Raw genomic sequence first — 26,691 nt, forward strand, 5'->3', positions numbered from 1 at the left:
ACTAAATTGCATATATAAAATAGACCTATAAATCTGTTGCACAACAGTGTACATACAGTTCACATTACTGTACCATACACTTAAAAGTGGCTAAGATGGTGAAAAAAAAAAATCAGAGAAGGGGGAAAAAAAGGAAGCAGCAGCTAAATATCTGAATGTGCCCCCAAAGATATTCCTAGAATAACCAGCTTTATAGCATAGATTCAAAAAAAGTTAGTGCCAGCATGAAGCAGCATCATGCACCCAGGAGTCAGTGTGCTGGCAGCACTGTTCCTCTATATATATCCCAGGCACTGAACCTCTTGGTCTCACTATCCCAAAAGTAAGAAGAACAGGCAGGCCACTAGCTGAAGAGAACTGCTTAATTAGTGCCAGCAATGTGCCAGGCACTAACACATTTTGCATTTAACCCTCACTATCACCCAAGGGGTGGGCGTTATTTCTTCACCTGAGAAGTTAAGTAACCTTCCTGTGTTTACAAAGATAAGTGGCAGAGCTGGGATTTGAACTCCTTCCCCTGATTCCTACCTAAATTTGAACAGTGGTTCTGTACATTTTCCATTTGTAGATCCTCTTTGAATCTTCCTGCCCACATAACTAAAAGAATTTTCTTCCCTAATTTTGTTTTTTAGTTTTTTGGAAGACTCACTATTGTTAAGATGTCAGTGAAATCAGTTGCTTTGATTTATACGTCAAAGAAATCCCGATCAAGATCCCAGCAGCCTGTTTTGTAGAAATTGATAAGCTGGTTGTAAAATTTATTTAAAAAGCAAAGGCTCTAGACTAACCAGAAAAAATTGAAAAAGAAGGACAAAGTTGGAGAATTTACCCTACCTGATTTCAAAACTTTACAAAGCTAGAGTTATGAAAAACAGTGTGAATTAATATAAAGATGACATATAGATCAATGGAATATAATCAGAGTCCCGAGATAGACCCAAACCTATATGGTCAATTGATTTTACAACAATGCCAGGATAATTTGATGAAGAAGGGATAATGTCTTTAACAAATGGTGCTGTCCCCATTAGTATAGTGGTGAGTAATAAGAAAAAAAAATGTAATTTAATTGAAAAATCGTGCTGTATATATTGAGGACTTGTTTAGTGTAAAAGAAAAAAAATGGTGTTGGAACAATTAGACACCATATGCAAAAAAAAAAAAAAATCCACAACTCCTTACCTTACATCTTCTATAGAAATTAGCTCAAAATGAATCGAAGACATAAATGTAAGAGCTAAAATTATAGAACTTTTAGGAGAAAATCTTAATAACCTAGAATTCAGTAAAGATATCTTAAATAACACATAGAGAGTCTGAAAGAGAATTGCCAGCCAGGTGCCATGGCTCACACTTGTAATCCCAACACTTTGGGAGGCCAAGGTGGGAGGATTGCTTGAGCCCAGGAGTTTTGAGACCAGTCTGGGTAACAAAGTGAAACTCTGTCTTTACTAAAAAATTTTTTTTTAATTAGCCAGGCATGGTGTTGTGCGCCTGTACTCCCAGCTAATGAGGAGGCTGAGGTGGGAGAATCACTTGAGCCCAGGAGATCGGAGATGCAGTGAGCCATGATTGCACCGCTGCACTCCTGCCTGGGTGACAGACTGAGACCCTGTCAAAAAAAGAAAGAGAGAGAGAGAGAGAAAAGGAAGAAAGGAAGGGAGGGAGAGAGGGAAGGAGGGGAAGAAGGGAAGAAAGAAAGAAAAGAAGGGAGGGAGAGAAAAAGAAAAGAAGAAAAGACCAGAGCAGGAGGGAGGGAAGGAAAAAGAAAAGAAAAAAAGGCTAGGGGAGGGATGGAGGCGGGGGGTTGGGGGGAGAAGAAAAAAAGGCCAGGCGCTCATGCCTGTAATCCCAGCACTTTGGGAGGCCAAGGCGGGTGGATCACTTGAAATCAGGAGTTCGAGACCAGCCTGGCCAACATGATGAAATCCCATCTCTACTAAAAATACAAAAATTAGGGACGGGCGTGGTAGCTCATGCCTGTAATCCCAGCACTTTGGGAGACCAAGGTGGGCGGCTCACAAGGTCAGGAGTTCGGGATCAGCCTGGCCAATATGGTGAAACTCCATCTCTACTAAAAATACAAAAATTAGTCAGGCATGGTGGTGTGTGCCTGTAATCCCAGCTACTTGGGAGGCTGAGGCAGAAGAATCACTTGAACCTGGGAGGCAGAGGTTGCAGCGAGCTGAGATCATGCCATTGCACTCTAGCCTGGGTGACAGATCGAGACTCCATCTCAAAAAATATATATACAAAAATTAGCCTGGATTGGTGGCAGGCTTCTGTAATCCCAGCTACTCAGGAGGCTGAGGCAGGAGAATCTCTTGAACACAGGAGGTGGAGGTTGCAGTGAGCTGAGATCACACCACTGCACTCCAGCCTGGGTAACAGAGCAAGACTCTGTCTCAAAAAAAAAAAAAAAGAAAAGAAAAGAAAGTAAAGAAAGAAAGAAGAACAAAATTGCTACTTTAGACTTCATCAAAATTTTAAAAAAACCAACCCTCTTCAAAAGACACCATTACAGAAATGAAAAGGCAAATATTAGCAAAACATAAATCCAACAAAATGCTTTTATTTAGACTATATAAGTTTTTTACAACTTAAAATAAATCAACCCAATTTTTAAAATGATCAAAATAGCTGGACAGATATTTTACCACAGAAGATATATGGATGGCAAATAAGCACATGAAAAGATGCTCAACATCATTCGTTGTTAGGGAAATACAAATTAAAACCAAATAAGATATTACCACGTACAGAAAGACTTAAATTTAAAAGAGTGATTATACCAAGTGTTGACAATGATATAGGGCAACTAGAACTCTCCTATATTGCCAGTTGTAATGTAAAAGATAAAACCACTTTGGAAAGTAGTTTAGTGGGTTTTTTTCTCCCCACATTGGTGGGCTATCATGATGAAGGTAAGTCCTTAAAAAATTAAACATACATCATAACATAGGGCCCAGCCATCCCATTCATAGGTGGGTATTTACCCAAGAGAAATGAGGGCTTAAATCCACATAAAGCCTTGTTCATGAATCTTCATAGCAGCTTTATATGTAATAACCAAAAACTAGAAATAATCTAAATCCCCATCAGCAGATGAATGGATAAACAAATTCTTGGATACATATGCAGTGGAATACTTCTCAGCTATAAAAAAGAAACAACTACTGATAAACACAACATAGGTGACTCTCAAAATAATTATGCTCAAAGAAGCCAGACAAACGAGGAATACACATTATATTATTTCATTTACATAAAATTCTACAAATGTAAAGTAACTTATGGTGACAGCAGAGTTTTAGTTGTTGCCTGGATTAGGAGGATTCAGATTACAAAAGGACATGGAAAGTTTTGGAAATGATTATCCTATTTATCATGGCTTCATGGTTAATTATGTATGTTAAAACTCATTAACTTGTATATTTCAGATATGTGCAGTGTATCATATGTCAGTTATACTTCACTAAGGCTGTTTTGTTGTTGTTGCTGTTGTTGTTGTTGTTGTTGTTTTTTGAGACGGACTCTCGCTCTGTCGCCCAGGCTGGAGTGCAGTGATGCAATCTCGGCTCACTGCAAGCTCCACCTCCCAAGTTCATGCCATTCTCCTGCCTCAGCTTCCCAACTAGCTGGGACAACAGGCGCCTGCCACCATGCCTGGCTAATTTTTTTTTTGTATTTTTAGTAGAGACAGGGTTTCACTGTGTTAGCCAGGATGGTCTTGATCTCCTGACCTCGTGATCCACCCGCCTCGGCCTCCCAAAGTGCTGGGATTACAGGCGTCAGCCACTGGGCCCAGCCCAGTAAGGCTGTTTTTTTTTTTTAAAAAAGTACATGCCCTAAGACCCAGCAGTTTTCACTTTTAACCTAGGGAATATTCACCTGCATAAAGGACACATTTGCATGTTCATTGTAGCATTGTTTATAATAGCAAAAGTTAGAAATCACCTAAATGTTTATCGGCAGGAGAATAGATAAATTATTGTATACCATAGATGGGATACTATATATCCAGAAAACTGAATGCACATGTTTACGTGGGTGAATCTCACAAATATAATGTTGAAAGAAATAAAAATAAGTTGCAAAATAATACATTCTCTATGATATCATGTATATGTTTCAAAACTTGCAAAACAATACTATATATTATTCATAGATACATATGTATGTAGTAGAAGTATAAAGAAACATAAGGAATCATAACTGCCCAATTGAAGATAATGTTTAATATTTATTAATATTATGCCATTGTTCATATCCTGAATATTTTATATCATATCCAGAATTTTTATAATAAATACTTCCAAACACTCCAAAAACTTATCTGTTGATTTTTCATCATATGATTTTTTAGTGTCTCTTTTTCTCTCTCTGTTGTAACAGCTAATAGAGAAGCTGATGTATTATTTGAAGTATTATTTGATGAAGAATTTCCTGGAGGGTTAACAATAAGGTTTGTATTTCCCAATGATAATTGCCCTTTGTGAATATGTTCGTGTGGCCTGTGACTTTACATTACTTTTTATTTGTTTACAATTTCTGTTCGTGGTATGTGTAAGACATACTTGCTACTAGGGATGTAACACTGAATAAGGCAGACATGCTTTCTGTCCTCATAGAGCTTTCATTTTAGTGAGGGAGGTAATTAAGCAACTGATTACATTATTAATTATGTAATTAAAACATGGCAAGCACTAGGAAGAAGTGCAGGTTTTTATAAAGAGTATGACCCGTCCTGCGAGTAACAGAAAGGTCTGTTTGAGGAAGTGGTATTTAAGATAGAACTTGAAGAATGAATAATAGCTAACCAGGGAAAAAAGGGGGGAATAATGACATGTGCACAGGAAGAGGGAATAGCATATGTAAACAATGGTATTAGGGTTAAATAACTTCAGGAATAGAAATGTCCTTTGAAATTAGTGACATGTATATCTTTGTCACCAATTTTAGTGGAGTTGTAGGTACTCACGACAGATTGGCATGATTTGAGAAGTGAATGGCAGGTGTAGTAATGGAGACGAAATTGAGGCAACACTTGGGAAGTTTGACTATAAAGGAAAGGAGAAAGTTAACTGGAGGTTAGGAGGTTTAAAGGAAGAGGGTTAAATTGTTTTTAATTTAACACAGGTAAGACAAGTATTTTGGGGGAAAGTGCCAATAGAAAGTTTAAAGTTATAGGAACAAGTATCATGATAAAATGAGAGGCACCATGGTGTAAACTCACACTTAAACGCTGTATTACCTTGGATAGGTTAATTAAGTGTCTGACCCTCAATTTCCTCATCTGTAATGAAGATATATACATACTTCCCTAGGTTATTGTGAGGATGAGATGAAATCTTTTCCAGTTTTCTACTTTCTAAAAATCAGCTGGAAAATTTGAACTGAATTTAGCTTAGTTTCCTTTTCTCCTCTATTTTGATGAATGAGTAATTAAAATAAAAAATTAATTACCCTTTTTTAACCTCCTTGCATGAAATCACAGTCTTTGGGCGTTATACCAAGTAGTCACCTTCAGGATGCTATTATTATTGTTTTGCAACTTAAATATGCTTGTTACTCAAAGACTTCTCCAGTCTGTACTCTTCACATACAGCAGCAGAATCCGGATCTCCTGTCTGATTTTATTTTTCATGAAAATGTTTGATTACCAATACCTTTGATTCACTAACTTTTCAAAATAGATTTTAAGTATATTTTTGTGGTTTTTTTCCTCAGTGTCTTTTTTTCTCCCTCTCCTAGTAAGGGACAGTGAATTTATTGACTGATAGAGAGCTGGGTAAAAGATTACCTGCCTGCAGTGTATTCATTTCTGTAATACAGAATCTTTAGTAAGTTTAGTTCTCATGAAAATAGATACTTCCTAGCAACCTTGAACTTACAAAGGTTTCTTATAGAACTCTGCTTTTCCATTTTCTTTCAATATAAGAAAATTACACTCTCAAAGAGAAAAAAAATAGGTGATAGAGTTGAAAACTTAACAAGAGAAGGTATCTTTAATATCTGACACGTTTATCAAGGCCATGAAGGATGGAAATCACAAATACTTGTCTCTTAAGCCTTTCCAGGTACAGGCCCAGAACTTTAAGATGGGAAAATGAGGGGGAAAAGGGCTGGACTCCACATTTGACCAATAGACAAATGAGATCAAAGCTAACATTTACCCTGTTGCTTAGGAAGAGCCATACTGAGAATGGTTCCATGCTCCTGAGCTTTCATAACCTAGACTGCCCAAACTGTAGTTTTCATTTTTTTGTTTTTGTTTTTGTTTGTTTTGTTTTATTTTATTTTATGAGACAGATTCTCGCACTGTTGCCCAGTCTGCAGTGCAGTGGCGCAATCTTGGCTCACTGCAGCCTGCATCTCCCGGGTTCAAGCAATTCTCCTGCCTCAGCCTCCCAGGTAGCTGGGATTACAGGTGTGCGCCACCATGCCCGGCTAATTTTTTTGTATTTTTAATAGAGACAGAGTTTCAACATGTTTGCCAGGCTGGTCTTGAACTTCTGACCTCAAGTGATCTACCCGCCTTGGCCTCCCAAGTGCTGTGGCTGGGATTACAGGCATGAACCACCATGCCTGGCTGCACAGTTTTTAAGACGTTTGAGGCCAGGCGTGGTGGCTCATGCCTGTAATCCCAACACTTTGGGAGGCCAGGGATGGAGGGTCACTTGAGCCCAGGAGTTCAAAACCAGCCTGGGCAAGATAGTGAGACCCTGTCTCTAAAAAAAAATACAAAAGCATGCCTGATGTGGTACCTTGCACCTGTGGTCTCAGTTACTCAGGAGGCTGAGATGGGAAGACTGCTTGAGCCCAGGAGTTCGACACTGCAGTGAGTTAGGATATAGCACCATTGCACTCCATCCTGAGTAACAGTGAGATCTCATCTCTCAAAAAAAAAAAAAAAATCAATTCTTAAATTTTCAGTTGTATTCAGCAATTAAGATGCAAGCTTCTTAACAACAAATCGACACACACCCCTAGAACGTAGTTGGGTTTTCTCTTCTTAGTAAATACTAAATAGGCTCTTAGGAAAGTTTTTAGAAATACATCATCTTATAAATTGAGCTATTGCTGTGATTTGAGGTTCCTCTACCGAATTAAAAAGTAATGTTTACTAACGCTGATGATGGATTGTCCACCAAAAATTATTTGACTTTTCTCCCTAACACATTTAGTATTGTTTTCCTTCCGACCCTGATATAACTTTTTACTTTTAGATGCTCACCTGGTAGAGGTTATCGACTGCCAACAAGTGCCTTGGTGAACCTTTCTCATGGGAGTCGCTCTGAAACTGGAAATCAGAAGTTGACAGCCGTCGTAAAACCACAACCAGCTGTACATCACCATAGCTCAAATTCATCAGTTTCCTCTGGGCATTTGGGAGGCCTCAACCATTCCCCTCAGTCACTTTTTGTTCCTACTCAAGTAAGACTCTCAGTCTTTAACTTCTCCTCTACCCCTTTTACAAATCACAAATCACAGCAGACTTTGTAAATGTAAACCTAATTTAACTTAGTTTCCCTTTTTTTATTTAAAAAGTTTTGGTTCAGGTCAATTCCAAATTTAAGATAACTAGGCTAATAAAGAATGCTATTGCTAGCATTCTACCTCTGCTATAAAATAACATTTGTATTAAAGGAAAAAAGTGTATTTAAATAAGGAACTTAAGAATGTCCATGTTTTCTCTTTAAATGTTTACATTTCAAGTTAACATTTAATTTTTTTCTTATATAATCCAAATGTCCTATGCTATCTGCTATAAATAACATAAATTTGAAAGATAAAGGGCAAGGATTATATCACATTTATCAAAAGCAATTTTCAAGTTTCTACCATACAATTTATGGGTGATTTCCTTTATTTCCTCTTTCTGGGGACAAAAATTGAGTTGTCTTGTGTGAGACACTTTATTTAATTCCATGACCCCAAATCTCATGCTTATTAAGTACGTTCTTTAATCCAAATAGTACCTGTTTATTATAAACCAATTGGAAAACACAGATAAGTAGATGATAACAAAGGAAACACAAGCAAAAGGCCTCTCAAATCTCATAGGTAACCACTGTCAAAATTTGGTGCCTATTTTTCCAGAGTTTTAATCTTAATAGTTGATTTTTAAATTTATTAGATTATTTTGTGTAAGGCGAAGATTTTTAAAATAAAATCTTTAGGTGTTAATTTGAGTGAGAGAATGTATTTTAATACATTAGAAGACAAAAAATCTGTTGGTGGGGATATTGATTCAGTATAATCTTTTATAGTGTTTGTTATGCTTTAAATATTTTTCAACAAATAAAACCATTCAAAACTAATTGCATATAAAGAACACCAGTTTCACTCTCATAGAATACTTTTGTGATTACTATGCTGAGCTTTAGAAAAAAAGGAACTAAGAGATTTCACATAATGAAAGTTAGTGTGGGGTGGATGTGGTAGCTCACATCTGTAACCCCAACACTCTGGGAGGCTAAGGCAGGAGGACTGCTTGAGGCAGGAGTTCAACACCAGCCTGGGCAACACAGCAAAACATGGCAACCCATCCCTAGAAGACAAAACAAAAATTAGTTGGGCATGGTGGTACACGCTTGTAGTCCTAGCTCCACAGGAGGCTGAGGATTGAGCCCAGGAATTTGAGGTTACAGTCACCTATGACCCTACCACAGCTCCCCAGCCTGGGCGACATGAGCAAGACCCCACATGAGTAAGACCCCGAGTCAAAAAAAAAAAAGTTTAATATCCTGTCCACCACTGAATAACATTAATAGATAAATTATTTGATTTTTAATATGTATTTTTATTTCTTCCTATTTCATTTTCTGAAGAAATTGTTTGTACTTTGCTAGGTACCTACTAAAGATGATGATGAATTCTGCAACATTTGGCAGTCCTTACAGGGATCTGGAAAGATGCAACACTTTCAGCCAACTATACAAGAGAAGGTTAGTATTCCTTGTTTTGATGGACAATTAATTTAAAGAAAACATTTTTATATTTTTCTTATAAGACTACAATGATTATTTTTCTGTGAAATCTCATAAAATAGAAAATGACAATTTTGATCATGAATTTTCTTTTTTTTTTTTTAAATAATTTCAACTTTATTTGTTTTAGGTTCAGGAGATACATGTACAGGTTTGTTACATGAATATACTGTGTGACACTGAGGTTTAGGGTACAAATGATCCTGTCACCCAGGCAGTGAGCATAGTACCCAGTAGGTGGTTTTTCAGCCCTTCCCCCCTCCTCCCTATCTTCCCCCATCTGTAGTAACCCCCAGTGTCTGTTATTCCCATCTTTATAACCATGTGTCCCCAATGCTTAGCTCCCACTTATAAGTGAGAACCATATAGTATTTGGTTTTCTGTTCCTGTGTTCATTCACTTAGCATAATGGCCTTCAGTTCCACCCATGTTGCTGCAAAGGACGTTATTTCATTCTTTTTTATGACTGCATAGTATTCCATAGTGTATATTCTGTGGTGTATATATACCACATTTTAAAAAATCTGGCCGGGCACTGTGGCTCACACCTGTAATCCCAGCACCTTGAGGGGCTGAGGTGGGTGGATCACTGGAGGTCAGGAGTTCGAGACCAGCCTGGCCAATATGGTGAAACCCCATCTCTACTGAAAATACAAAAATTAGCCAGCTACTCGTGATGGTGAGACACAAGAGTTGCTTGAACTTGGGAGGCCAGAGGTTGCAGTGAGCCAAGATCACCCCATTTCACTCCAGCCTGGGTGACAGAGTAAGACTCAGTCTCTAAATCAATCAATCAATCAATCTTACCCACCATTGATGAGCACTTAGATTGAGTCCATGTCTTTGCTATTGTGAATAGCAAATGCAATTAATATACGTGGGTATGTGTTTTTTTGGAAGAATGGTTTATTTTCCCTGGGGTATATACCCAACAATGGGATTACTGGGTCGAATGGTAGTTCTGTTTTAAGTTCTTTGAGAACTCTCCAAACTACTTTCTACAGTGGCTGAACTAATTTACATTCCCACCAAGAGTTTATAAGCATTCCCTTTTTCCTACAGCCTCACCAGCATCCGTTATTTTTTGACAGCCATTCTGACCGGTGTGAGATGGTATCATCTTGTGGTTTTGATTTACAGTTCTCTGATGATTAGTGATGTTGAACATTTTTTTCATATGTTTCTTGTCCACTGATATGTCTTCTTTTGCAGAGCATCTATTCATGTCTTTTCCCCATTTTTTAAAAAATTAACTTTTTAATTAAAATATAAATTTTCTTAAGATTTTGCTAATCTTCTCTGTACCATTCCAATTTTAGTATATGTGCTGCTGAAGCAAGCATCTTGTGCCCATTTTTAAATGGCATTATTTGTTTTTTGCTTGTTGAATTAAGTTCCTTATAGATTCTTGATATTAGACCTTTGTCAGATGCACAGTTTGCGAATATTTTCTCCCATTCTGTAGTTGTGTGTTTACTCTGTTGATAATTTTTTTAGTGAGCAGAAACTCTTTAGTTTAATTAGGTCCCACTTATAAATTTTTGTTTTTGTTGCAATTGCTTTTGAGGACTTAGTCATACATTCTTTCTCAAGGCTGATACTCCAAGTGGTATTTCCTGGATTTTCTTCTAGGATTCTTACAGTTTGAGGTCTTATATTTTAAGTCTTTAATCCATCTTGAGTTAATTTTTGTATATGCTGAAAGGTAGGGGTCCAGTTTCATTCTTCTGCATATGGCTAGCCAGCTATCCCAGCATCATGTATAGGGAGTCCTCACCCCATTGCTTGTTTTTGTTGACTTTGTCAAAAATCAGGTGGTTGTAAGTGTGCCGTTTTATTTCTGGGTTCTCTATTCTGTTCCATTGGTCTTTGTGTCTGTTTTTGTACCAGTACCATGCTACTTTTGTTATATGGCAGATACATGGTAATATAAACTTACAGTATAACGTGAAGTCAGGTAATATGGTGTCTCCAACATTGTTCTTTTTGTTTAAAATTGCCTTGGCTATTGGGCTCTTTTCTGGTTCCAGGTAATCATGAATTTCATAATTATTTTCAGACCTATAAAAGTTTCTGGACCAATGAGTCGAGAGTATAGATAATTTTTGTTTTAAATCAGCTTTAGGTTTTTTAAAGTTATTTACAAAGTCATAGTAACTATATTTTAAATTCAACAAAGGCCGTTATCGCATTTAACAACTTATTTTTTTCCACTTGAATGTGTCACTTTATGCTGATAATTGGTTATCTTAAATACGAATGAACAAATATGCATTCTTTGGTAGAGATTAAGAAGAGGGAAAAAGTGCTGCTAAAAGATTAGAGACTCAGATGAAGAAAGGAAGAGGAAAGGAATAAATTCCTACTACATGTTTTGCTAGTTACCTGTCTTCTCAGCTTAGATCAAAAAGGAATGTTTGGCGAGGCGTGGTGGCTCATGCCTGTAATCCCAGCACTTTGGGAGGCCAAAGCCGGAGGATTACTTGAGGTCAGGAGTTCAAGACCAGCCTGGCCAACATGGTGAAACCCTATCTCTACTAACAATACAAAAAATCAATCAGGTGCTATGGTGGCACACACGTGTAGTCCCAGCTACTCAGAAGGCTAAGCCGGAGAATCACTTGAACCCAGGAGGTGGAAGTTGCAGTGAGTCGAAATTGTGCCACTGCACTCCAGCCTGGATGACAGAGCAAGACTCCATCGCAAAAAATAAAAAAAAAAAGGAATGTTCAAGTTTATAAACCAGTAGCCTGTACCTTCAGACCCTCATTTATTCTAATGTCCTGCAGTAATGGTGGCATTATCAGAGATAAAAGAGAAAATTACAAAGGGAATATAAACATAAATGGTAAAGTAAATATAAATAGTAAAATAAACATAAAAAATTAGTGTATATGTCATAACTTAAAGAGTAAAGAAAAAAACTAGGGTGACAAGATACATAGGTCTCCTCAGCCAATATGCTATTATAAGCTTTCTTTAGGTTATCCATAAATTATTTTGTTTTAAACTATTTGGATCACAAAACCTGATTTCCTGATTCTGAGTTTAGTACTGTACTTACTGCACCACACTGCTTCAGGGTATAAACTGGGTTCAAACCCAAGAGATACTTTGCCCAATTATGCCTTGGGGCCAAAACAGATGAAAGGGTCTTTAAGAAAGATTAGTCAGGCAGCAGTATGTAAGAAGGACTATATGTGAAAAAGACAGGAAACAAGAATCATAGTTAGAAGGTTAATTTAGGCCAAGGATGATGATCTAAAGTCAGTTGCAGGAACTGAGAAGGAGTAGAATGATAGAATGATTTATAATATCATTGTAAAAATAATGTTAGAAAGCAAAAATTTTTGACTCTAAGCATTTTAGATTATATGCCTGAGGAATGGTGGTGTTAGAAATAAGGGTAAGAGAAGTGACTTTAGGTGAGGCCAATTCTGGGACTTTTTTTTTTTTTTTAACTTAAAAAAAAAATGATGTTCTTCTCTCATGATGCCTTGTCTAAGATGGGACACCTTGAGGTTGAGGTGATGGTGGAGTATCCAGCTATAATATCTGTGCTAGAAAGTTGCAGATACTGGATTAAATCTTGACTGAGGTTCAAATCAGAGATATAGATTAGTAGTAATACTTAGCAGAGAGGTTACAGTCAAAGTCATTAGTCAAGCAGTAAGGCAAAAAATGAAAAGAAAACTGTTGTTGAATTTGGAGGAACAGTCCTCAGTAAAAGATTAAAAGAGCGGGAGTTAATTAAAAAGTTGAACAAATAGATAAAGGCAAGAAGAGACTTAGAGTATTGCTTCCTTTTAGAACAAAACTTGAAAAAATTGTCTATACTCGTGCCTCTCTCCCCTCTTCTCTCTTAAACCCACTCTAATCAGTCTTTCATTCCCATCACTTTATGGAAACTGCCCTTTCAAGGTTCCCAATGACCTTCGTATGCAAAAACCATGTGATCAAGTCTCAGTTTCCATCTGAATTGACCTATCAGCAGCATTTCATACAGTTGATCACTCAGTTCTCCTTGTCATCCATTCTTCACTTGTCATTGGAATACCACCCTTCCCTGTTTTTCTTCCTGTCTCATTGGCTGTTGTTTCTCAGTCTTCTTTGTCAGTTTCACCTAATCTCTCAGGCTCTTTAAAGATGGAATCCTCTAGGGCTAAATTATTGGACTTCTTCTCTATCTATACCCATTTCCATAGATAGATAGATAGATAGATAGATAGATAGATAGATAGATAGATAGATAGATAGATAATTATAGACAGATAGATGATAGAGAAAAAATAGATTTAGATAAGATAGATATAGATACACACACAAACATATGTACCTACAAAAATACATACATCATGTCTCCCAAACTTCCCTTTCCAGCTTGGAAGTCCTCCATGATATTTAGACTCAGTGTTCAACCTTCATCTCCACTCAAATGTCCAACTCTGTGTCTCCATTTGGGTACTTAATATGCATCTCAAATTTATCATGTCCAAAATTGAACTCTTGTTCTTCCCTCACAAACTTATGTTACCTGATGTCATTTCCATCTCAGTTAATAGCCACTCCCTCCTTTCACTCATACCTTAAGAGTCACATCCTTTACTCCTTCCTTTCTCTTTTACCCTCATATCCAATTCATTATCATCTGTAAATCTCTTTCAGATATGTCTAGAATTGGACCATTTCTCACAGGCTCCTACTACCCTACTCCAAATTCATACCAACTCTCACCTTGATGGTTACAGTAGTCTAGTAATCTGTTTCCATCCTGGCTCCTCTACAGTCTGTTCTCAAGACAGCAGGCAGAGTGATACTATTAAAATATGTCAGAGGTCCTGTCCTTCTGCTGCTCAAAACCCTCCACTGATTCCCATTTCACTGAGTAAAAGCCATTATTTTTATATAATGGCCTGGAATGTCCCATACAATATTGATGTGTCACCTCTCTAATCACATTTTCTATAACTCACCTTTTTGCTACAGCCATAATGGTCTTCTTTCTCTTCCTTGAGTATGCCAGGGATGGTCCCCACAACAGGGCCTTTGAGTTTGTCTGGAATACTCTCTCTCCTCAGAGAGAGACTTATTTCCCTAGGCTTCTGTGTCCTCATGTATACAATGAAGTTCACTTAGATGACCTCTAAGGTCTTTTCCAGCCACAAAATAGTATTGCTGTAGTACTCTAGAAGATATACAGCTCCAGAGTTGGAATCCTGCCTCAATTCCTCAAACTAATGTCTAAGGCCTTCTATAATCTAACCCCACCTAATTATATGATGTATGTCCAACCATTTAGACATAATAGTCTGTTCTAGTCAGACTGGTCTCTTTACTTTCCCTTTCCCACAGATGATTCCCATTTGGGGTTATGTGTTCTTTTTGTTCCTTCCACTTAGAATGTCCATTTTTTCTCTCACTACAAATAACCCCTTAGGTCTCAGTCAAAATCTGCTGTTTTCCTTGAGCATCGCTTGATATTATATTTTCTCATAATCTCCTACATGCAACCCCTCGTTACTGGGTGCTATTTCATTGTTTATTTCAGCTGAACACTCTCATGTTTTCTCTCTTAAATGTCCTAAGAATTATGAGATCCCAAGTATAACGCATATGCATTAATAAGCAGCCCAACCTGATGAGCAAATTCAAGAGAATTCACCGTGATAAAAAATATTCAAGCTTTGATTGGCAAAACATGGCAATGTGTACAAATACCTTTATATAGATATCAAACAGAACACACAAAAGAACTATACCCAAATATTTGCTTACTAATTAAACATATGGCTTACCTTTTCTCTGAAGTAGTACTGTGAACATGGATTTTGGAGTTAGAGCTCCAAAATAATATAAATACTATATTATTTACTATTTATTTTACTATTTAGTTAGTAGCATTACTATGATGATACTAAAATAATGAGTACACAGTTCATTTACCATACCTGGCACATAGAAGACACTCAGACAATACTTGTTCTGTCCTGATGTTCTAATTCCTCCCCTTAGAGTCAAAATCACCCATAATGTACTGCTGTAGTCCAAAGCCCCACCAGCCATTATGCCATGATGATAGAAATCTCATGCCATTTTGACTCTTAATAACTGAAAAGCTGGCCAGGCGCAGTGGCTCACACCTGTAATCCCAGCACTTTTGAAGGCCAACGCGGGTGGGTCACTGGAGCCCAGGAGTTGGAGACCAACCTGGGCAACATGGCAAAATCCCATCTCTACAAAACAATGCGAAAATTAGCCAGGCATAGTGGCACATACCCATAGCCCCAGCTATTCGGGAGACTGAGGCAGGAGGATCACTTGAGCCCAGGAGTCAAAAGTTGCAGTAAGCCAAGACAACCCCGCTGCACTGCAGCCTCAGTGACAGAGCAAACACCCTGTCTCAAAAACAAAAAACAAAACCGAAGAGCCTTGGGCTGGGCACAGTGGCTCATGCCTGTAATCTCAGCATTTTGGGAGGCCAAGGCAGGAGGAACACTTAAGCCCAGGAGTTCGATACCAGCCTGGGCAACATAATAAGATCCCTGTCTCTACAAAAAAATAAAAAATAGATTTTTAAAAAACTGAGGAGCCTTGAGTGTTTCTGTCCATGTGATCTCATTAGGTCTTCCTTGGTACTCCCATGCATATCACAACTATTTTGGAGCATGCCCACTACCAGTTAGGACATGTTGTGTCTTTGTCCATTTGTCTGTGCTGAGAAGAAAGTAAATAGGGCCTACCAAAAGCAAAACTGTGAAATAATTCATTTGTATTTACCTTCTCTAGCTTCCACTTTTGCTTCTTCTTACTGCTTTAACTGTGGGAAATTGTCTCTTTTGGCATTCAGGCTTTCTCTCCCTATGCAAAAATGAAAGGATCTGATAGAATCTTCATATGAAACTTAACGCCATTTTGCTAATTCTGTCTATTTATGAACTGTCTCAATTACTGTAACTTTATCATCAGTCTGGCTATCTAGTATTGAAGTCTTCCATCATTTAAAAACCTTGACAATATAAATATTAATAAAAATCAGGTATTGGGATTGTTATTAATCCCAATAAAACATGGGATTAATAAAAATTAACATGGAAGGGAATGTAAGTGTGCTAACATCCTCAATTTTCATAATATAGGGCCAGAAATGATAAAATTTTTAAAACTTTTTAATGGAAAAGTTTAACCACAATGAAGTCAAGTAAATAGAATGAATGAACCCACCAGTACTCATTCCCTGCCGTGCTCTAGTCCAGTACTATTTCTTCTATAACCCCTACTCATTTCCCACCTCCACCTACCCAAGGGATGGGATTATTTTGAAGCAAATCTAGGGGGATCTTTAGAGACTGATATTTCTGTTGTGAAGAAACATTTACCTAAAGTTTAGTATTTTGTTTGGTTTCTGCATTTGTTAACATCAAGCAAAATTAGATTTAATTCTTTTATTGAAAGGAGGATTTTTGGCTGCGTGCAGTGGCTCATGCCTGTAATCCAAGGACTTCGGGAGGCCGAGGTGGGAGAATTGCTTAAGGCCAGGAGTTTAAGACCACCCTGACCAACATGGTGAAACCCCGCCTCTACTGAAAATACAAAAACTAGCCAGGCACGATGGTACTCACCTGTAGTCCCAGCTACTCAGAAAGCTGAGCCATGAGAGTCACATGAACCCGGGAGGCAGAGGTTGCAGTGAGCCGAGATTGTGCCACTGCACTCCAGCCTTGGTAACAGAGCAAGAATCTGTCTCCAAAAAAAAAAAAAAAAAAAAGTAGCATTTTTGTAAAATGATTGTTTTCTTTATATCTTGCAAACTAGTGCATAGAAAAAATATCTAGAGTGATGATCATTATGTTAATGAGTCTGGTGGTAGAGTTCGAGTGGCTTTAAAAGTCTATACTTTTCTATATTACTTAAGTTTTTTTCTAAGGAACTATATAATTTTTATAAAAATAATGTAATTATTTATTAAAAGTTGAAGATAAGTAGTTATAATATTAAGATTTTGTTTAATTTATAAGAATTTTAATTTTCAGGGTACAGTTCTACCTCAAGAAATAAGCCAAGTAAATCAACACCATAAATCTGGCTTTAATGACAACAGTGTTAAATATCAGCAAAGAAAACATGACCCTCACAGAAAATGTAAGTTTTAAATTAGAAAGGTGTACTTGTGTGTGCTATCTGCTTCTTTTTAAAAAAAATGAACAATTTTATTAAGATATAATTCATATACCATAAAGTAAATTCATTATTTTAAAGTATACAATAAGTGGCTTTTTGTATTTTCACAAAATTGTATAACCAACACCAACATCTAAATTTAGAACATTTTTGTCACCTGAAAAAGAAATACCATACCTCTTAGCAGTCACTCCTCCAGGCCTTGGCAACCCATAGTTTACTTTCTGCCTCTATGGATATGCCTATTCTAGACACTTCATATAAATGGAATCAGAAAATATATGAACTTTTATGACTGGCTTCTTTCACTTGTGTATTTTCAAGATTTATCTATGTTGTAGCATGTTCAGTCGACCCTCCATACCTGTGGGTTCCACATCCATGCATTCAACCAACTGAGGATCAAAAATATTCAGAAAGGGCAGGGCACGGTGGCTCATGCCTGTAATCCCAGCACTTTGGGAGGCCAAGGCAGGCAGATCAGTTGAGCCCAGGAGTTCAAGACCAGCCTGGGCAACATGGCAAAACCCTATCTCTACCAAAAATACAAAAATTAGCCGGGTGTGGTGGCATGCACCTGTAGTCCCTGCTATTCGGGAGGCTGAGGTAGAAGGATTGCTTGATCCTGGGGAGCAGAGGTTGCAGTGAGCGAAGATCAGCCACTACACTCCAGCCTGGGTGACAGAGTGAGACCCCTTCTCAAAAAAAAAAAAAAAAAAGAGGATGATTGTGTCTGCTCTGAACATGTGCACACTTTTTACTCTTACTATTCCCCTAAACAATACAGTGTGACAACTATTTACACAGCATTTACATTGTATCCAGCATTATAAGTAATCTAGAGATACTTAATATATAAGGAGTATGCGTGTAGATTATATGCAAATACTACACTATTTTCTATAAGGGACTTGAGCATATGTGGATTTTGATAGCCACAGGAGGTCTTGGAAGCAATCTTCCACAAATATGGAGGGACAACTGTATCAGTACTTCATGCTTTCTTATGGCTGAATAATACTCCATTGTATGAATGCTACATTTGTTTATCTGTTCATCCATTTGTAGACATGGAGGTTGTTCCACATTGGGGCTATAGTGAATAATGCTGCTATGAATATCTGTGGAAAAGTTTTTGTGTGAACCTATGTTTTCAGTTCTCTTGGGTATATGCATATGAGTGAAATTACTGAGTCATATAGTGGTAACTCTTAAGTTCAGCTTTTTGTAGAACTGCCAAACTGTTTGGATATTACCATTTTACCTTTGCACCAGCGATGTGTGAAGGTCCAATTTCTCCACATCCTTCACAACATTTGTTATTGTCCCTCTCTTTGACGATAGTCATCCTACTAGGTGTGAGGTGGAATGTTCTTGTGATTTTCATTTGTAATTTATTAATGACTAATAATGTTGAGCATCTTTTCATGTGCTCAACATGCTCAATTACTGACTGTGTATCATCTTTGGAGAAATGTCAGTTCAAATCCTTGGTTCATTTTTTAATTGGATTTTTTTATCTTTTTTCTTGGTTTGTAAGAATTCTTTATACATGCTAGATATTACATGCTTCTTGGATATGTGATTTGCAAGTATTTTCTCCCATTCTGTGGGTTTTCTTTTAACTTTCTTTATACTACAAAAGTTTCAAATTTTGATGAAGTCCAATTTGTGTATTTTTTCTGCTTTGTCTTTGGTTGCTTGTACCTTAGGTGTCACATCTAAGAAACCATTCCCTAATCCAAAGTCACAAAGAGTTACGGTCTGTTTTCTTCTAAGAATTTTATAGTTTTAGCTCTTAGATTTAGGTCTCTTTCCATTTTGAGTAAAAGTTTATACGTGGTATGATGTAGTTCATATTCATTCTTCTGCATGTGGATATCCATTTATCCAAACATTGTTTGTTAAAAAGACTACTCTTTCCCCATTGAATTTTCTGGACACCCCATTGAATAGTCTTGGCACCCTTGTCAAAAATTATTTGACTGTAGAGCCAGGCATGCATATGTAGTACCAGCTGCCCAGGAGTCTGAGGCAGGAGGATTGCTTGAACCCAGGAGTTTGAGTCCAGCCTGGGAAACATATTAAGACACCATCTCATTTTTAAGAAGTAATTGACTGTAGATGTATGGGTTCATTTCTGGACTCTCAATTCCATTCCGCTAATGTATATGCTCGTCCTTATGTGAAATACAGTCTTGATCACTGTAGCTTTGTTGTAAGTTGTGAAATCAGGAAGTTTGAGCCCTCTTTGTTTTTCTTTTTCAGGATTGTTTTCTCTATTCTGGGCCTCTTGCATTTCTATATGAATTTTATGATCATCTTGCCTATTTCTGCAAAAATGGCAGATGGAATTTTCATAGGGATTGCATTCAATCTGTAGGTTACTTTGGGTAGTATTGTCATCTTAACAGTATTAAGTTTTCCTGTCCATGAACACAAGATGTCTTTCCATTTATTTCGGTCTTTAATTTCTTTCCATGATGTCTTGTAGTTTTCAGTTATGCAAGTCTTACACTTTTTTGTTAAATTTATTCCTAAATATTTTACTCTTTTTCATGCTTCTTTCAATGGAACTGGGTTTTTTATTTTATTTTTTGATTGTTCATTTCTGTTATAGACATAAAACTGATTTTTGTGTATTGCCTGAACTGTTTATTAGCCCTAATTTTTTGTGGCTTCTGCAAATAGAGATAGTTTTACTTTTTCCTATATAATCTCAATGCCTTTTATTTCTTTTGTTGCCTGATTGCTGTGTTTACAACAACTAGTACAGTGCTGAATAGAAGTGGTGAGAACATGCATCCTTGCCTTTTATTTGTTTTTTATCTTTTATTTTTAATTTTTGTGGATACATAGTAGGTATATATATTTATGGGTTACATGAGATATTTTGTTACAGGCACGCAATGCATAATGATCATGTCAGGGTAAATAGGGTATTCATCACCTCAAGCATTTATCTTTTATGTTAGAAACAACATAATTATGTTCTCTTATTTATTTAAAAATATACAATTATTTTGATTATAGTCACCCCATTATGCTAGCAAATACTAGGTCTAATTCATCTATTTTTTTGTACCTGCTAACCATTCCCACTCTCCCCCCACCCACTACTCTTCCCAGCCTCTAGTAACCATCCTTCTACTCTATTTTCATGAGTTCAATCGTTTTTAATTTTTAGCTCCACAAATAAATGAAAACGTGAAATTTGTCTTTCTGTGCCTGGCTCGTTTCACCTAACATATGATCTCCAGTTTGATCCATGTTGTTGCAAATGACAGGATCTCATTCTTTTTTATGGCCGAATAGTACTCCATTGTGTATATTACCATGTTTTCTTTATCTATTCACCTGTCGATGGACACTTAGGTTGTTTCCAAATCTTAGCTGTTGTGAACAGTGCTGCAACAAACATGAAAGTGGAGATAATCTCTGCAATATACTGATTTCCTTTCTTTGGGGCATATACCCAGCAGTGAGATTGCTGAATTATTTGGTAGCTCTATTTTTAGTTTTTTACAAAACCTCCAAATTGTTCTCCATAGTGTTTGTACTAATTTACATCCCCACCAACAGGGTACAGGGGTACCTTTTTCTCCACATCCTCACCAGTGTTTGTTACTACCTATCTTTTGGATAAAAGCCATTTTATCTGGGGTGACATGATACCTCATTATAGTTTTGATTTGCATTTCTTTGATGATCAATAATGTTGAGCACCTTTTCTTTTTTCTTTTTTTTTTTTAAGACGGAGTTTCGCTCTTGTTGCCCAGGCTGGAGTGCAATGGTGTGATCTCAGCTCACTGCAACCTTCGCCTCACTGGTTCAAGCGATTCTCCTGCCTCAGCCTCCTGAGTAGCTGGGATTGCAGGCATGTGCCACCACGCCCGGCTAGTTTTTGTATTTTTAGTAGAGACAGGGTTTCACCATCTTGGCCAGGCTGGTCTCGAACTCCAGACCTCGTGATCCACATGCCTTGGCCTCCCAAAGTGCTGGGATTACAAGTGTGAGCAGCTGGCTGAGCACCTTTTCATATACCTGTTTGCTATTTATGCCTCTTGTTTTGAGAAAAGTCTATTCGAAGCTTTTGCTCATTTTTTAATGAGATTATTAGATTTTTTTCCTAGAGAGTTGTTTGAGCTCCTTATATATTCTGGTTATTATCCATCTTGTCAGAGGATAGTTTGCAAATATTTTTTCCCATTCTGTGTATTGTCTCTTTGTGTTGTTGATTGTTTCCTTTGCTGTGTAGAAGTTTTTTAACTTGATGTGATCCCATTTGTTTATTTTTGCTTTGGTTGCCTGTGCTTGTGGGGGACTACTCAAGAAATCTTTGCCCAGTCCAGTGTCGGAGTTTCCCCAATGTTTTCTTTGAGTACTGTCATACTTTAGGCTTAGACTTAAGTCTTTAATCCATTTTGATTTTTGTATATGGCAAGAGATGGAGGTCCAGTTTCATTTTTCTACACATGGATATCCAGTTTTCCCAGCACCATTTATTGAGGAGACTATTCTCTCCCCAATGTATGTTCTTGGTGCCTTTGTCAAAAATGAGATGTGTGGATTTATTTCTGGGTTCACTGTTGTGTTCCACCAGTCTGTGTGTTTGTTTTTATGTCAGTGCCATGCCATTTTCATTACCATAGTTCTGTAGTATGAATTGAAGTCAGGTAATGTGATTCTTCCAGTTTTGTTCTTTTTGCTCAGGATACCTTTGGCTATTCTGGGGTTTTTGTGGTTCCATGTAAATTTTAGGATTGTTTTTTCTATTTATGTAAAGAATTTCATTGGTATTTTGACAGGGATTGCATTGAATCTGTAGATCCCTTTGAGTAATAGGACATTTTAATAATATTGATTCTTCCAGTCTGTGAACCTTGGAATGTCTTTCTCTTTTTTTGTGTCCTCTTCAATTTCTTGCATCAATGTTTTATAGTTTTCATTGTAGAGAACTCTTTGGTTAATTCCTGGGTAATTAGTTTTATCTATAGCTATTGTAAATGGAATTACTTTCTTGATATCTTTTTCAGATTGTTTGCCATTGATATAAAAATGCTACTGATTTTTGTATGTTGATTTTGCATCCCGAAACTTGACTGAATTTATCAGTTCTGATAGTTTTTTGGTGGAGTCTTCAGGTTTTTCCAAATATTGTTTATTTCCCATCTGGAAGGTCTGTACAATGCTGAAAGTGGAATGTTGACGTATCCAGCTATTACTATATTTGGATTTATCTCTTTCTTTAGCTCCAATAATGTTTGCTCTATATACCTGGGTGCTCCAGTGTTGGATATATATTTTTTACAATTGTTTTTATACAGTTGTTGTATCCTCTTGCTGAATTGACCTATTTATCATTATATAATGATCTTCCTTGTATCTTATTGTTTTTGTCTTGAAATGTATTTTGTCTAATATAAGTATAGCTAACCCCTGCTCCGTTTTGGTTTCCATTGACATTGGATAACTTTTTCCATCCCTTTATTTGTCTGCATGTGTCTTTATAGGTGATGTGTGTTTCTGTTAGGCAACAGATCATTGGGTCTTCTTTTTTTTAATCCATTCAGCCACTGTATGTCTTTTGATTAGAGTTTAGTTCATTGACATTCAGTGTTATTATTGACAAGTAAGGACTTCTTCCTGCCACTTTGTTAGTTGTTTTCTGGTTGTTTTTTGGTCTTCCCTTCCTCCTTTCCTGTCTTCCTTTTATTATTATTCTTCCTTTATTATTATTTATTATTATTCCTTTTGTTATTATTGACAAGTGAGGACTTACTCCTGCCACTTTGTTATTTGTTTTCTGGTTGTTTTTTGGTCTTCTCTTCCTCCTTTCCTGGCTTCCTTTTAGTAAAGGTGATTTTCACTAGTGGTGTGATATAATTTCTTGCTTTTTATTTTTTGTGTATCTGTTTATGTTTTTTGATTTGAAGTTATGAGTCTTGCATATTCTCTTATAAGCCATTATTTTAAGCAACTTAACACTTAACAACACTGCTTGCATAAACAAACAAAAAGAAAACTAATAAAAAATCTATAATTTAACTTCATCCCCCTGCTTAATAATATTTTGCTGTTTCTATTTATATCTTATTGTATTGTCTATGCCTTGAAAAGTTGTCATAGTTATTATTTTTCATTGGTTCATCAGTTATAAGAGTAGTTTACATACCATACAGTGTTATATTATGTGTTTTTCTGTGTACTTACTATTATCAGTGAGTTTTGTGCCTTCAAATAATGTCTTACTGCTCATTAACGTTTTTTGCTTTCTGAGTAAAGTACTCCCTTTAGCATTTCTTGTAGGACAGATCTGGTGTTGATGAAATTCCTCAGCTTTTGTTTGAGAAAGTGTTTATTTCTCCTTCATGTTTGAAGGATATTTTTTTGTCAGATATACTATTATAGGGTAAAAAATTTTTTCCTTCAGCTCTTTAAATATGTCATGCCACTGTCTTCTCACCTGTAAGATTTCCACTGAAAAGTGTGCTGCCAGATGTATTGTAGTTCCATTGTATGTTATTTGTTTCTTTTCTCTTGCTGCTTTATGATCTTTTCTTTATCTTTGACCTTTAGGAGTTTGATTATGAAATGCTTTGAGGTAGTCTTCTTTGGGTTAAATCTGCTTAGTATTCTATAACCTTCTTGTCCTTGGATATTGATACCTTTCTCTAGGTTTGAGAAGTTGTGTGAAATTCTCTCTTCAAATAAGCTTTCTACCCCTCTTTCTCTACCTTCTCTTTAAGGCTAATAACTCTTAGATTTGCCCTTGTGAGGCTATTTTCTAGATCTCGTAGACGTGCTTCATTCTTTCTTATTCTTTTCTCTTTTGTCTTCTCTGTGTGTGTGGTTGTTTGTTTTTGAGATGGAGTTTTACTTTTATTGCGCAGGCTGGAGTGCAATGGTGCAATCTCAGCTCACTGCTACCTCCGCCTCCCAGGTTCAAGCAATTCTCCTGCCTCAGCCTCCCAAGTAGCTGGGATTACAGGCATATGCCACCATGCCTGGCTAATTCTGTATTTTTAGTAGAGACGGGGTTTCTCCATGTTGGTCAGGCTGGTGTCGAACTCCCGACCTCAGGTGATCCACCTACCTCAGCCTCCCAAAGTGCTGGGATTATAGGCATGAGCCACCGTGCCCAGCCTATGTATTTTCAAATAGCCCATTCAAGCTCACTAGTTCTTTCTTCTGCTTAATCACTTCTGCTATTATGAGACTCTGATATACTCTTCAGTATGTCAGTTGCATTTTTCAACTCCAGAATTTCTGCTTGATTCTTTTTAATTATTTCAATATCTTTGTGAAATGTATCTGATAGAATTCTGATTCTTTCTCTGTGTTATCTAGAATTTCTTTGAGTTTCCTCAAAACAGCTATTTGGGGATTTTGTTTGTTTGTTTTTATTTTTTGTTTTTGTTTTTGAGGCAGGGTCTTGCCCTGTTGCTGGAGTGCAGTGGTACTGTTACGTCTCACTGCAGGCTCAACCTCTTGGGCTCAGTCAGTCCTCCCACCTCAGCTTCCCAAAGTGCTGGGATTACAGGCATGAGCCAACGCACCTGACCAAAACAGTTATTTTGAATTCTCTGTCTGAAAGGTCACATATCTCTGTTTCTCCAGGATTGGTCCCTGGTGCCTTACTGAATTTGTTGAAGTCATGTTTTTTGCTGGATGGTCTTGATGCTTGTTGATGTTCGTTGGTGTCTGGGGATTAAAGAGTTAGATACTTCTCGTAGTCTTCAAAGTCTGGGCTTGTTTGTAGCAGTCCTTCTTGGGAACACTTTCCAAGTATTTGAAATGACTTGGATTTTGTGATCTAAGCCATATCTGCATTAAGGAGCACCCCTAGACCAATAATTCTGTGGTTCTTACAGAATCAGAGGTGCCATCTTGGTGGTCTTGGAGAAGATTCAAAAGAATTCTCCAGATTCCCAGGCAGACTCTTGTTCTCTTCCTTTACTTTCTCCCAAACAAATGGGGTCTCTCTTTCTTTCTGAGACACCTGGGCTTGGGGATGGGGTGACACAGGTACCCCTGTGGCCACCACCACTGGGACTGCACTAGGTCAGACCTGAAGCCACCACAGTACTGGATCTCACCCACAGCCCGCCATACCTGGCTGTCAACCTGTGTTTACTCAAGGTCCTAGTGCTCTGTAATCAGTAGATGGTGAAACCAGCCAGGCTTGTGTCCTTCCCTTTAGGGAAGTATGTTCCTTTAGGTTCCAGGTAGATCCTGAGATGCCATCGAGGAGATAGGGTCTGAATTTAAAAACCTTAGAAATCTGTGTTGTACTGCAGCTAAGCTGGCCCTGAAACCTTGAGACACTACCCTTCCCACTCTTCCCTTCACTTTCTGCGGGCAGAGGAGTATTTCCCTGTGGCCATCACCAACCACACACCCATGGGTAGTACTGCTAGGCTGTTGCTGATGAACGCCCAAGGGTTCTTCAGTCAGTTTGTGATAAATGCTGCCTGGCCTGGGACTCACCCTTCAGGGCAGTGGGGTTCCCTCTGGCCCAAGGCAGGTCTAGAAATGCCATCTAAAAACCACACCCTGTAATTGGGGACCCTGAGAGCCCACTTAGTGCTCTGTCCCACTTGGCAGAGCTGGTACCTAAGATGCAGACAAAATCTCCTTTACTTTTCCCTCTGCTTTTCTCAAGCAGGACTCTCTCAGTATAGCCACCACAACTGGGCATGTGCTGGGTTTCTTATGAAGCCAGCATGTCTCAGACTCTCATCCAAGGCACATGGGTACTACCTGGTATCGCTGCTGGTTGTTTCGGTCCCAAGGGTTCTTTAGTTAACAAGTGATGAATCCTGCCAGGACTGGGTTCTTCCCTTCAGGACTGTAGGTTCCCTTGTGGCCCAGGGCGTGTCTAGAGATGTCATCCAGGAGTGCTAAGGCCTGAAATGGGGTCTCATGACTCTGACACAAGCCTAACTGAGTTGGTATCCAAGATACAAAAGTCCTCTTTACTCTTCCCTTTTCTTTCCTCAAGTGGAAGAGAGGGATGTCTTTTGGAGCCTCAAGCTGTGTTGCCTGGGGTTGGGGGAGTTGGGGAAGTGGTAGCACAAGCACTCCCTTAGCTGCCCCAGCAAGAGTCTCAGTAAGTCACATGCCTAGCAAGTAAAAGGCTGCAAGCCCAACTCAAAACTAGGATGTGTAGTCCTTGTGGCTTAGACAGCCTTTCAGGTTTTTTTAGGGCTCCAAAGCACTTCAGTCCATGGGGGCAAGGCTTGCAGGTACTCAAGTTCCCACTGTCTTTTTTCTTGAATAAACACTCCCTAGATTGCTGCAAGCCTTTGGTTAACTTCTGTGGTTCTGAAAATATGAATTCTGCTAATTTATGCCCATTCTCTTGTTGCTTTTATGGAGGAGAGGATTTTCGGAGGTCCTTAACTCTAACATTTTTGCTGATGTCCCTTCCCTAACTACTTGAGATAAATCTTAGAGTGATCCAGTTACTTTTCTTCTTATAAACACTTGCCTATTATATACTCCAAATTATATTACA

The 26,691-nt window shown here is 37.7% G+C and overlaps 1 protein-coding gene across 3 annotated transcripts in view; it reads left to right on the top strand.

Annotated features, from left to right (window-relative positions):
- Positions 1 to 26,691, top strand: part of XRN1 (5'-3' exoribonuclease 1) — a 137,933-nt gene that overhangs the window by 84,344 nt on the left and 26,898 nt on the right. For all 3 annotated transcript variants that reach the window (XR_004246223.2, XM_032144161.2, XM_032144162.2), the window contains exons 30-33: positions 4,396 to 4,465; positions 7,230 to 7,437; positions 8,856 to 8,951; positions 17,024 to 17,132. Coding sequence is in view for 2 of the 3 variants with exons in the window: in XM_032144161.2 (XP_032000052.1) it covers positions 4,396 to 4,465; positions 7,230 to 7,437; positions 8,856 to 8,951; positions 17,024 to 17,132 (483 nt within the window). In the remaining variant the exon portion in view is untranslated. The remainder of the gene's footprint in view (positions 1 to 4,395; positions 4,466 to 7,229; positions 7,438 to 8,855; positions 8,952 to 17,023; positions 17,133 to 26,691) is intronic.

The sequence above is a fragment of the Hylobates moloch genome, unplaced genomic scaffold (genome assembly GCF_009828535.3).
Source record: "Hylobates moloch isolate HMO894 unplaced genomic scaffold, HMol_V3 SCAFFOLD_22, whole genome shotgun sequence".
Taxonomy (NCBI): Eukaryota; Metazoa; Chordata; class Mammalia; order Primates; family Hylobatidae; genus Hylobates; species Hylobates moloch.